The sequence below is a fragment of the Cebus imitator genome, unplaced genomic scaffold, assembly GCF_001604975.1.
Source record: "Cebus imitator isolate Cc_AM_T3 unplaced genomic scaffold, Cebus_imitator-1.0 Scaffold8, whole genome shotgun sequence".
Lineage (NCBI taxonomy): Eukaryota > Metazoa > Chordata > Mammalia > Primates > Cebidae > Cebus > Cebus imitator.
In genome coordinates, this window is record NW_016107323.1 from 9536626 (window position 1) to 9549312 (window position 12687).

The following is a 12687-nucleotide window of genomic DNA, read 5'->3' on the forward strand; positions in this document are numbered from 1 at the left end:
TTGAGACAGAGTCTTACTCTGTTGCCCAGGCTGGAGTGCAGTGATGTGATCTTGGCTCACTGCAACATCCACCTCCCAGGTTCAAACAATTCTTGCGCCTCAGCCTCCTGAGTAGCTAGGATTACAGATGCGTACCAATATGCCTGGCTAAGTTTTGTATTTTTAATAGAGACAGGGTTTCGCCATGTTGGCCAGTCTAGTCTGGAACACCTGGCCTCATATGATCCACCTGCCTTGGCCTCCCAAAGTGCTATAATTATAGGCGTGAGCCACCGTGCCCAGTCCAAAATTTCTTGGTTTGAAATAATTTTGGACTCATAAGTTACAAAAATAGTAGAGAGAGTTTTCTTGGATCTTCTCTCAGCTTCCTATATCCAATGATAACATCTTATATACCCATAGTATATGATCAAAACCAGGAAATTGTGTAGATAGCATTATGAGGCATCAGGCAGTGTTCACTTTGATGTTGTGCTTATCTGGGCTTTAATGTTTATGTGTCTGTGTGTGTGTGTGTGTGTGTGTGTGTGTGTGTGTTTTAAATCGTTAAATGAACGAAACTTGGACTAGGTTGAGGATGAACTGATTTGAACTGCTTTTTCCTGAAGCAGTCCGAGGACCTACGTGACTGTGGTGTATTTTCCTTCTAGTTGATCATACCAGGGTTGTCCTACACGACGGGGATCCCAATGAGCCTGTTTCAGATTACATCAATGCAAATATCATCATGGTAAGCTTTGCTTTTCACAGTGTTTTCTGACCACATATTGCTAGCCTATTTTTGTATTTTAAATCCTTCCTTGTGTCCTGAAAGCAACTTTCAGATGTTTGAAGGATTTTCTTCCTAAATTTCTAGCCTGAATTTGAAACCAAGTGCAACAATTCAAAGCCCAAAAAGAGTTACATTGCCACACAAGGCTGTCTGCAAAACACGGTGAACGACTTTTGGCGGATGGTGTTCCAAGAAAACTCCCGAGTGATTGTCATGACAACAAAAGAAGTGGAGAGAGGAAAGGTAAATCACAGGAACTTCTCTTCTGCTAAACTGTTTTTAAAGTATCAGACGTGTCAGATTGGCCATGTTTAGGAAGTGAATCAGTGGATTAAGCTTAATCTAACTGATTCTCTGGAAAAAAGGGACTAGAAGAAATTTGATTGTGATATTACTTGGTGTACTTTGTGATTCTTCTGCTTGGGGTTTGTTGAGCTTCTTGACTCTGTGGATTTGTAGTTTTCCTTAAATTTGGACAGTGTTCAGTCTTTGTTTCTTCAGATACATACCCTGGGCTCGGCATGGTGGCTCATGCCTATAGTCCCAGCACTGTTGGGCATTGAGGCGGGCAGATCACTTGAAATTAGGAGTTTGAGACCAGCCTGGGCAATGCAGTAATACCCCATCTTTACCAAAAAAAAAAAAAAAAGTACCCTGTCCAACCTTGTCCTAGGACACCAATCACATGTGTATTACGGTTCTTGAAGTTGTCTCACAGCCTACTGACACTTGGTTTATTTTATTCAATTTTCTTCCCCTTCTGTATTTTATTTTGGATAGCTTCTTTTGCCATGTCTTTAAATTCATCTTCTACAGTAAGTCATCTGTTCTTAATCCTATCCAGAGTATTTTTCACAGCATTGTATTTTTCGTCTCTAGAAGTGTTAATATCATCTTTATTGTTCCTTTTAACATGTGTAGCATTTTCCTTACCCTTTGAAGGTATGGAGTATTTCTGTTGTTGTTTTTTGTTTTTTAGAGATAGGGTCTTACTCTATTGCCCAGGCTGGAGTGCAGTGATGTAACCATAGCTCACTGTAGCTTCAAACTGCTGGGTTCAAGTGATCCTCCCACCTCAGTCTCCTGAGAACCTGGGACTACAGGCATGCACCACCACATTTGGCTAATTTTTGTTTATTTTTAGTAGAGATGAGGTCTTGCTATGCCGTGCATGCTGGTCTTTAACTCCCAGGCTCGAGCAATCCTCCCACTTCGGCCTCCCAAAGTGCTGGAATTATAGGCGTGAACTACCATACCTGACCTGGAGTATTTTTATAATAACTATTGTTCTTGACTGTGAATTCTGTTATATGTGTCATTTCATTTTTTTCAGTTTTTTTAGTTTTTTAAGGTGAGAGGGTAAATCTGGTCTCTGTTACTCCACTGTATCTAGAAACAGAAGTCAAAAAGGGAGCACAAGAAAAAACATGTAGGCCAGTCATGGTGGCTCACACCTGTAATCCCAGCACTTTGAGAGATCGAGGTGGGCGAATCGCTTGAGCTTAGGAGTTTGAGACCAACCTGGGTTACAGTGAAACCCTGTCTCTGCAAAGAAATACAAAAATTAGGTGGGCGTGGTGGCACATGCCTGTGGTCCCAGCTACTCAGGAAGCTGAGGTGGGAGGATCCTTTGAGCCCAAGAGTTCGAGGCTGCAGCAAGCTTTGATCGCACCAGTGCACTCCAGCCTGGGCAACAGAGTGAGATACTGTCTCTACAAAAGGAAAAAAAAAAAAAAGAAAAGAAGATCTGTCTGGTGATTAGAGCACTAATTAATAAACACTGATTTCACTGGGTATGTAAACTATACTTATGACTTTTAAGCATTTAAAAATTAATTTGAATTATCCAAATGATATGTTCATGTAGATTCAAACACATTAGTGTTAAGATTAAAGTTGCTTTTGTCTCTATTCTCCGTCCACGTGTTTTAACTCCCTCTCTTCCAACATAAAAGCCCTGTTCTCAGTGGGACATGTATTCTCCTGCACTGTTTTTGTGGCATTTATATTCACATACGAGCCTATATGTACTACTACCTACTACTTTCTGACTGAAAAGTGCTTTTTCATATTGTAACTTTATTCTGTCTCTTGTTTTTTTTCCCAGTAAATATATGTTCTGACCTTCTCTGTGAGTGCATTTTAGGCTATCTCATTCTTTTTAGCAATTGCATGATATTCTTTGGTGTGGCTATACTATAATTTATTTAACCATGATTTCTTAGATGAGCATTTAAGTGTCCTGGTTTTTGCTCTTAGAACCAGTGCTGAAGTGATCAGTGTTGTTCTTGCCTTCCTTTGAACATGGCAAATGTTTCTCTAGGTTAGACATCAAGAAGGATTGTGAGGTCATAGGATGTGCATGTTGTCCTTTTTGTTTTTTGTTTTTGAGACGGTCTTGCTCTGTCTCCCAGGCTGGAGTGCAGTGGCACGATCTCAGCTCACTGCAGCCTCCGCCTTCTGGGTTCAAATTATTCTTGTGCCTCAGCCTCCCGAGTAGCTGGGATTATAGGCATGTGCCACCACACCTGCTAATTTTTGTAATTTTAGTAGAGACGGGGTTTCAACATGTTGGCCAGGCTGGTCTCGAACTCCTGACCTTAGGTGATCCACCCACCTTGGCCTCCCAAAGTGCTAGGATTACAGGCATGAGCCACCGTGCCTGGCCATGTTGTTTGTTTTAATTAGCTCTGCCCAACTGTTCTCCCAAATGGTTGCCCCAGTGCTTACTCCCACCCACAGCACCTGCCTAGGACCCATTGCTCCATACTCTTCAAGACAGTTCAGATTAAAAAATAAATTGTAACATCCCACATCTACAGAAAAGCAGACAAATCTTATTGAATGACAGCCCTCTGTGTTATCTCAAAGTGAGCTCACCCTTGTGGGTTGTTTTTTTTTAATATAGAAAAGTTATGTGTTTTTGTTTGTGTTCTAGTGAAAGTTCTTTTTTAGATATCCTTTAATTGGTTTATATAAGATTTTGTGTGGAATGTAGCAGTGATACCTATAAATTAAACCTAAGACAGATGGAGAACTTTGGAGTGAAGGGCAGTGTGATTTTCATAAGACTTTCATTGTTGTACATTTCTGAATACCTTTGGGACCAGATCTGGTCATTGTGAAACAAAAGTTTCCTTTAGCAGCTGCCTGCAGTAACATTAGGTATTCTTGAATGAATGGACCAATGGAAACATCTTTGTAGTTTCTGCTTCAGGCAAATGTTTTTTGCCCTAAATGTGGTTAGGAAGAATGAAGCCCTTCATCCTGCTTTTTGCCTGATTATAGCTGTAGGAGGTCACCTGTTCTCAGAGGATGTGAGGACTGTGAACAGAGGGGTCTTGTGTTGCTTCAGAGGAATCAGTATCAGTCCCTTTCAGAAGCTCTCCTAGGATAGAAAGGCTTTAGGGTGAAATCACCCTGCCCCGCTCCTTACCACCTTGTCTGAGTCTCTGCTCCCTATCTCCTTCTTCCTTTTTACTTTGGTGGTACTGAGAGGATGACATGATGGGTGCTGATTCTCTCTACAGGCCTTTCTGACAACCTACTCTCACTATCCCCCCAGTGCACAGAAGACAAACCAGACTGTGGACTGTGTTTGATTCCTGGGCCCCATTTTAAAGGCCTTATTTTAATGTTTTTGTTCTCATATTTTAGAATTTGTTTGCCAAGGTTTTCAAAGGAGTTTAGAAACTGGGGAGAGGGCTGCAGCAGTTTGCTGATGTTTAAAGTTAGCTAAAACGTTCTTTTCAGAGTCATGATTTAATTTTATATCCTGTGACGAGTTCCCTGTAGTGACTGGGAGCAGTCCTCAGCCTTGATTGGCCAGTGACAGCCTAGAGTACAATTAATATTAGGAATGTTTATTTGGGGAAACTAAAATTTACATCAAATCTGTTAGAGGTGTTTGGTCTATAAAATACTGGAGGGAAAGCCAAAAGACCACATTCTTCTTCTTCTTTTTCTTTTGAGACCATACCTTGCTCTGTTACCCAGCCTGCAGTGCAGTGACACGATCTTGGCTCACTGTGGCATCTGTCTCCCAGATTCAAGTGATTCTCCTGCCTCAGCCTCCTGAGTAGCTGGGATTACAGGCGTGTGTCACCACACCTGGCTAATTTTTGTAATTTTAAAAGAGACAGAGTTTTACCATATTGGTCAGGCTGGTCTCAAACTCTTGGCCTCAAGTGATCCACTCAGCCTCCCAAAGTGCTGGGATTACAGGCATGAGCCACTGTGCCCGGCTAAGACCACATCCTTCTATTGAATGTTCCTCCTACCATGTTTTCTTTTTTCTTTCAACTAATCATCTACTGTGACTGTTGATGTCTGTAGCTGCTTTCTTATTTCCAGTTTTATAGCCGTAAATTTCTCTGTCTTCCTAAGATACAAGGTAAATTTCTCTTGCTGATATTTGTGTCATGGTGGTTTTGGAAAGTAAGTGGTGTGGATGACTGCCCAGAATGCAACAGAACACAAAAGCATTCTCTGCCCAGGACACATCACCAAATAGATACAAACTCATCTCTTATTGAGTGAAATAGCTTCCTCTTTGGCAGCAAGAATAATTTTCTTGGTGCCATATTTTTCAATTGCCTTCTCTTAAAACCAGCAGCTATTGCAGACTTGGCATTCCCAGGGCCCAGTTAAGGGAAAGTGACGTGTAGAGGAGGTATCAGATGGGTCTGGATATAGAAAAAGCAGCTGGTTCAAAACCCTATGGGCTGCCTTTCTGTGATATAGTTATTCACACTTGGGTTAGATAAGGCACAGAGTCCTCCTACACTGGTGCGAAAATGAAGCAGACAGTCTGGCTCGTTGGGCAGCCTAGACTCCTCCAGACTCTATGCTTGCCTTCCCTAGGGAGTGACTGGCAGATCTTAGAATTCAGACCTCAGTGGTTGCTAGCCAGCACTCTCACATTGGTTGGTCCTTCTCTCTGCATCTTTGATTCCTTAGAGATAAATAAACAAGCATTGACTCTCCTTTGACACGTGCTTGGATCAGACAACTGCATGAGCCGCTTTTCTCTTCCCACTTCTGCTTAGTCCTCTGAGCACCTGCATCTGCTTTTGTTTGAACTCTTTTTTTTTTGAGACAGAGTCTCTCTCTGTTGCCCAGGCTGGAGTGCAGTGGCATGATCTCAGCTCATTGCAGCCTCCACCTTCCAGGTTCAAATAATTCTCCTGCCTTAGCCTCCCAAGTATCTGAGATTACAGGCACCAGCTACCACGCCTGACTAATTTTTGTATTTTTTTTTTTTTTTTTTTGAGATAAAGTTTCGCTTTTGTTGCCTAGGCTGGAGTACAATGGCATGGGTTCAGCTCACTGCAACCCCCACCTCCCCAATTCAAGCAATTCTCCTGCCTCAGCCTCCCAAGTAGCTGAAATTACAGGCGTGTACCACAACGCCCAGCTAATTTTTTGTATTATTAGTAAAGACGGTGTTTCACTATGTTGGCCAAGCTGGTCTTGAACTCCTGACCTCAGGTGATCTACCTGCCTCGGCCTCCCAAAGTGCTGGGATTATAGGTGTGAGCCACCACGCCTGGACTAATTTTTGTATTTTTAGTAGAGACGGGGTTTTACCATGTTGGCTAGGCTGGCCTCGAACTGGTCTCAAGTGATCTGCCCATTTTGGCCTTCCAAAGTGCTGGGATTACAGGTGTGAGCCACTGTGCCCCAGCTTGATTGTTTACAGATCAACAAGCATTGACTCTCCTTTGACACATGCTTGGATCAGATAACTACACCAGCCTCCTTTCTCCTCCCACTTCTGCCCGGTCCTCCAAGCACCTGCTTTTCTTATTTGAACTCTTCTTTCCTTTTCTTTGAAAACCTAACAGATGCTAGACAGGCCATTTTCCACATTGGTGGTTATTAAGCAAGACTTGCACATTTGTTTGTTGCTGGTTTAGGTTTTATTTCAGAGTTCACAGAATTAACTTTCTTTTTCTCTGATTCCTTTCAGAGTAAATGTGTCAAATACTGGCCTGATGAGTATGCTCTCAAAGAATATGGGGTCATGCGTGTTAGGAACGTCAAAGAAAGTGCTGCTCATGACTATACGCTAAGAGAACTTAAACTTTCAAAGGTTGGACAAGTAAGTATATTGTCGTATTCTAGAGACTTTGGGAACTGCTGATGGTATGTAGTAATTCAGGGTCTCGCAGTTACTCGTGTTTGCATACATTCATGCATTCGCTCATTCATTGATTCAGTAGCCATATATTGGATTCCTTCTATGTGCCAGATACAGTTTAGGCAGTACTGGTACCCTGTCAACAAGGCAGGTGGTGTTCCTGCCCTTACCGAGCCTAGGGAAGGGCAGGATGGAAGATTTAAAAACAAATAACTGGCCAGGCGCTGAGGCTTATGCTTGTAATCCCAGCACTTTGGGAGGCTGAGGCAGGTCGATCGCTTGAGCCCAGGAGTTCAAGACCAGCCCTGGGTGGGAGATTGGGATGGGGTGACCTGAGTGGTTGTAAGGCCTGTTAGGAGGCCTCTGCAGGAGCCTAGGTTGATGGCCTCCTCTCCAAGTATCGACAGACTTCACAGGTTGTTCTTTTTTGTTCCTTCCTTTGGAAAGGAATATTATGTAAGATGGCAGAATACACTGGAAGAGAAGCAGTGGACGTGAGAATTGCTGGGGGTGAAGTCTGCAGGGCGTGAGGATTGTTTGGCCTTTGGAGGAGGAAGAGGGATTCAAGACACAATGTAGAGGTTTGAGTCCGAGTGGACAGTGGTGCTGTGGCACACACCACAAAAGCTGGAGGGAGAACTGATGTGGGCAGTGATTTGTTTTCTTCTGGATGTGTTCAGCTGGGCATCTGAACAGTCATGTGGACACTCATCTATTCATTCAGAGATATTTGTTCAATGACCTCTTGGTTCCTGGCACCATGCTGCTTGCTGGAGATTGAGCTGGGGAACAAAGCAGATGGAATCCCTGCACTCCCAAGTGTACACTGTACTGGCCACTAATCAACCAGCCCAGTAATTGCACATATAAATATATCATTACAAACTGTAATCAAGGCTAGAAAGAAAAAATGCAGGAGTTTAGGGTTCATTTAGAGGGGGAAAGGACTTTTTTTAAACAGAGCCTTGCTCTGTCACTCAGACTGGAATGCGCTGGTGCAGCCACGGCTCACTGCAGCCTCAACCTCGTAAGCTGAAGTGATCCTCTTGCCTCAGCTTCCCATGTAGCTGGGGACTACAGCTTGTGACACCATGCCCACCCGTTTCAAATTTTTTGTAGAGATGGGTGTCTCATTATGTTGTCCAGGCTGGTCTTGAACTCCTGGGGTAAGTGATCCCCCTGCCACAAGTAGCCTCCCAAAGTGCTGGGATTATAGGCATGAGCCAGTGCACCTGGCCAAAGGAAAGGTGTTTTGTTTTTTTTTTTTTGAGTTGGAGTCTCGCTCTGTCACTCAGGCTGGAGTACAGTGGCGTGATCTTGGCTTACTGCAACCTCTGCCTCCTGAGTTCAAGTGATTATCCTGCCTCAGCCTCCTGAGTAGCTGGGGTTACAGGCGTGCGCCACCGTCCTGGCTTATTTTTGTGTATTTAGTAGGGATGGAGTTTCACCATGTTGGTCATGCTGGTCTCGAACTCCTGACCTTGTGATCTGCCTGCCTTGGCCTCCCAAAGTGCTGGGATTACAGGCATGAGCCACCGCGCCCAGCATGCCCAGCTGGAAGGGAAGTTCTTAAGGCATAGGAAACAATGTGTTTGAGTTGGCAAAGGAGGTTGGGGGGAGGTTATCCTAAGTGTAGTAAGCAGCCATAGTTGGATTTAAGCTTTTAAGAGATTCCCCTCCACCCTGTAGAGACTGGAGCGAGCAGGAGTAGGTCTAGGGATTAGGACCGGTTAGGAGGTACTGCAGTTGTCAGAGTGAAAGATGACAGGGCTTGAACTAGGCCAGTGGCAGGGGTGCCAGAAAGAAGAGGACCCAGTAGAGCAAACTGGAGGCAGACAGGCAGGGATTTAATGACGGAGTGTACCAAGGGCGAGGCTGGCATGCAGAATGACTGGTAGTTTTCAAGCCTGAGAAGGCAGGGTGGAGGGCAGTGGACTTGAGGAAGCTGGAAGGATCAAGGACCTCTTTGTGGACACACTAAGTCTGAGATGCCTTGGGCACATTGAAGTGGAGCTGTCAGGGAGGCAAGGGTGGAGGTGGGATGAGGAGGGGAGGTGGGACGCAGAGCATTGTGGATGGAGTTTTTGATTGATGGAGGGACATTTTTTCCTGTGGCAACAGAAGGGCAAGAGAAGGTGGCCACAGATGCTGGTAGGTGAGCTGAGAGCGATTATTATCCCCATCCTCTCTGAAGCTTGAGGCAAGGCCATCAACAGACAGTCAAAGGGTATAAGAAGAGATATTTGAATATTTGAAGAAAGGGAGAAAAGTATGAAATCATAATTGTGTAGCAGGGCAAGAAGTCCAGAAATTTCTGTGCTGTGCCAAGTGCCCAGTTGAGGTGGTGAACATGAAAATGTACTGATACCCATCACCTGGTTTTTCTCCAAGGACACTTGGCTCCTAGGGCACAAAACAGAAAGTACGTGGTTCGCCCAGGCCTGGGATTTGCATAGGTGCAGTGGATGGAGAGGAGGTCAGGGAGTGGAGGCACACAGTAGAAAGTGACTGTCCCCACAGCATGGGGACTCCTGGCTGGATGAGGGGGACAGGGGCAGGAGGAGACAGGTGGAAAGTGGAGGAAGGGCTCAGTGGTCTGGAGGCTACAGGAAGTGACAGGGAGACTAGAAGGAGCTGGGAGCCAGTGTAGTTGTGGCCCAGGGTAGGATGTTTGGATTTCTGATGTCAGAGAGGGTGCAGTCCTACTGATGACGGGGAGGGGCAGAGGCTGAAGCTATGGTAGAGATTGTGAGAGGAACTGGAACAATGTAGCTGTCAAGTAGAAATGGGGGACTGGGCGCCGTGGGTCATGCCTGCGATCCCAGCACTTTGGGAGGCTGAGGCAAGAGATCACATTAGCTCAGGAGTTCAGGGTTGCAGTGAGCTGTGATTGTGCCACTGCACCCCAGCCTTGGCAACAGAGTGAGACTCTGTCTCTTAAAAAAAAGAAGAAGAAGAAGAGGAAGAAAGAAAAAATTGTCCTATTAAATCCCTTTTAAAAATGACACTTAAGGCTGGGCGAAGTGGCTCATGCCTGTAATCCCTGCACTTTGGGAGGCCAAGGCAGGCAGATCACTTGAGGTCAGGAGTACAAGACCAGCCTGGCCAACATGGTGAAACCCTGTCTCTACTGAAAATAGAAAAATTAGCTGGATATAGTGGCACACGCCTGTAGTCCCAGCTACTTGGGAGACTGAGGCACACTAATCTCTTGAACCCAGGATGTGGAGGTTACAATGAGCTAAGGCCGCTGCACACCAGCCTGGATGACAGAGTGAGACTCTATCACAAAAAAAAAGTTACTTAGCTTAGATTGTCTCCACACATATAGGAAGAAGATAAAGCAATGAATTGTGCTGCTACAGTTACGTAATCTGGATAGACCCAGAAACATGATACTTTTAGGTCTTCTGTAGTCTTGGTGCTATTGTTGATCTTTATTAATTATCTTTATTCTCAAAATAGCTGCAATGTGCTGAATCTCTTACTGTTTGCTGGGCAGAGGCTGAGTGTTTCAGCGAGCTCGAGTCCTTACAATTGCATTTTGAGAGAGAGAGAGATGATTATTCCCACTTTACAAGGGAAGAAATTGAGGTTTAGACATATCCAAGGGCCACATGAGTGTGGATGCCTGGAATTGGAGCCTAAATCTAGTCATCTGATGGCAAAGCCTGTTTTCTTATCTTCTTTGCATTAAATTCAAGTTTAATATAGAACAATACTGGCTAGGCTTGGTGGCTCAGCACTTTGGGAGGTTGAGGCAGGCAGATCACCTGAGGTCAGGAGTTCGAGATCAGCCTTGCCAACATGGCAAAACCCCATCTCTACTAAAAATACAAAAATTAGCTGGGCGTGGTGGCATGTGCCTGTAATCCCAGTTACTTGGGAGGCTGAGCCAGGAGAATTGCTTGAACCCGGGAGGCAGAGGTTCCAGTGAGCCAAGATGGCACCACTGCACTCCAGCCTGGGCGACAGAGTAAGACTCTGTCTCGGAAAAAAAAAAAAGTGTGTGTTTATATGGTGGGTTTGGGTATAAAAAGACGACCAAGAGGAAAGAATGTCTTAAGCGAATGGCTGTGTCCTCATCTGCTTTCTCCCCTGCTGGGAGGAAAGACCGGGGTCCCTAGAGGTCTCAGTTACCTCCAGAGCTGAGCACCACAGGGATACAGAGGAACAGGGATGTTACCTGTCACTGATGATTCAGAGAGATGATTCAGGGTGTAGTTACCTGAAAGAATGAATTACCATGCCAGACATCTTGGTTCTTATGACAGAGGCAAAGGTTGCCTCCAGGTTTGCCCAAATTGAGACGAGTTCTGGGAACCTCATGAAGAGGACCTTTCAGTGGAACATGGGGAGATTCTCTTCTTCAGTGGCTCACACTGGATTTGGGAAAGCTCAGAACTGGATGATTCCTCAACCTCTTGATTTATTTAATTCTTTTCTGGTTTTTCTTGGCTCTACTCCAGGGGAATACGGAGAGAACGGTCTGGCAATACCACTTTCGGACCTGGCCGGACCACGGAGTGCCCAGTGACCCTGGGGGTGTGCTGGACTTCCTGGAGGAGGTGCACCATAAGCAGGAGAGCATCATGGATGCAGGGCCGGTCGTGGTGCACTGCAGGTGACAGCCCCTGCCGCCCCTCTATGCCACAGCCTGTCCCTGTCTCCTAGCGCCAAGGGCTTGCTTTTATCTACCCGCCCCCCAGCTCTTTAACTGTAGGAAGAATTTAATATCTGTTTGAGGCATAGAGCACCTGCATTGAGGGACATTTTGATCCCAAGGTGTATTTCTTCTAGGTTCCACAGCACTGCCATTGGCTGTGGGCATTGCAACATGCTCAGTTAAAACTGCAAGGACTAAGTCAGCATTCTCTCTGAGACTACTAGAAGTTGTGCATTAAACAACTTCATCCTGGCTCTGCAGATTCTCCTCATTCTTTGTGATGTTTGCTCTGTAGGTGTTGACTGCTGTGTAGATATCGAGGTAGTGGGGGTGTGGTGGACATAGACCTGATTCTTGAGGATCCCTTAAGTCATTCTTACTTTTTTTTCTAGTATAGTAATTTAGGATTCATCTCTTTGTGAGTCTGTTCTCTTTGTGTGTGTGTGTATATGTGTGTGTATGTGTGTGTGTGTGTGTGTGTGTGTATGTATGTTTTGTTGTTTGTTTCATGTTTTTTGTGTGTGTGTCTGTGAGATAGAGCCTTGCTCTGTCGCCCAGGTTAGAGTACAGTGGTGCCATCTTGGCTCACTGTAACCTCCGCCTCCTGGGTTCAGGCTATTCTCCTGCCTCAGCCTCCCAAGTAGCTGGGATTACAGGTGCCCACCACCTCACCTGGCTAATTTTTGTATTTTAGTAGAGACGAGGTTTTGCTGTGTTGGCCAGGCTGAATGCTTGACCTCAGGTGATCTGCCCACCTCTGGCTCCCAAAGTGTTGGGATTATAGGCGTGAGCCACCACGCCCAGCGATTCTGTTCTCTTCTACCATAAATATATTTCTCCCCTAGCACTATACTTGTTTGCTTCACAAGATTCCAGCCGCTTTCCACCAAGGCCTTTGATGGAAGCTGTGCTCCTCTGTAATGAGTCTGTAGGTTGCTGATTCTCCAGTTTGGGCTTCATGATTACATTGGGGAACATTGGGTTTCCTAAATCTCATTCATTTCTTGGGCGAGTAGATATATGTGAAACTTTTTATTTGTCCAATTGTTAAAAAGGCTACCATTTATTCAACCAGTCTCTGAGCCAATGTTTTTTTTTTTTTTTTTT

General features: G+C 45.0%; 1 protein-coding gene across 4 annotated transcripts in view; it reads left to right on the top strand.

Annotated features, from left to right (window-relative positions):
- PTPN11 (protein tyrosine phosphatase non-receptor type 11) overlaps positions 1–12687 on the top strand; it is a 103625-nt gene that overhangs the window by 67867 nt on the left and 23071 nt on the right. For 2 of the 4 annotated variants that reach the window (XM_017542962.2, XM_017542970.2), the window contains exons 8-11: positions 651–730; positions 857–1015; positions 6744–6875; positions 11372–11538. In XM_017542962.2, the coding sequence (XP_017398451.1) occupies positions 651–730; positions 857–1015; positions 6744–6875; positions 11372–11538 (538 nt within the window). The remainder of the gene's footprint in view (positions 1–650; positions 731–856; positions 1016–6743; positions 6876–11371; positions 11539–12687) is intronic. The other 2 variants (XM_017542979.2, XM_037743696.1) reach the window with 1 other exon arrangement.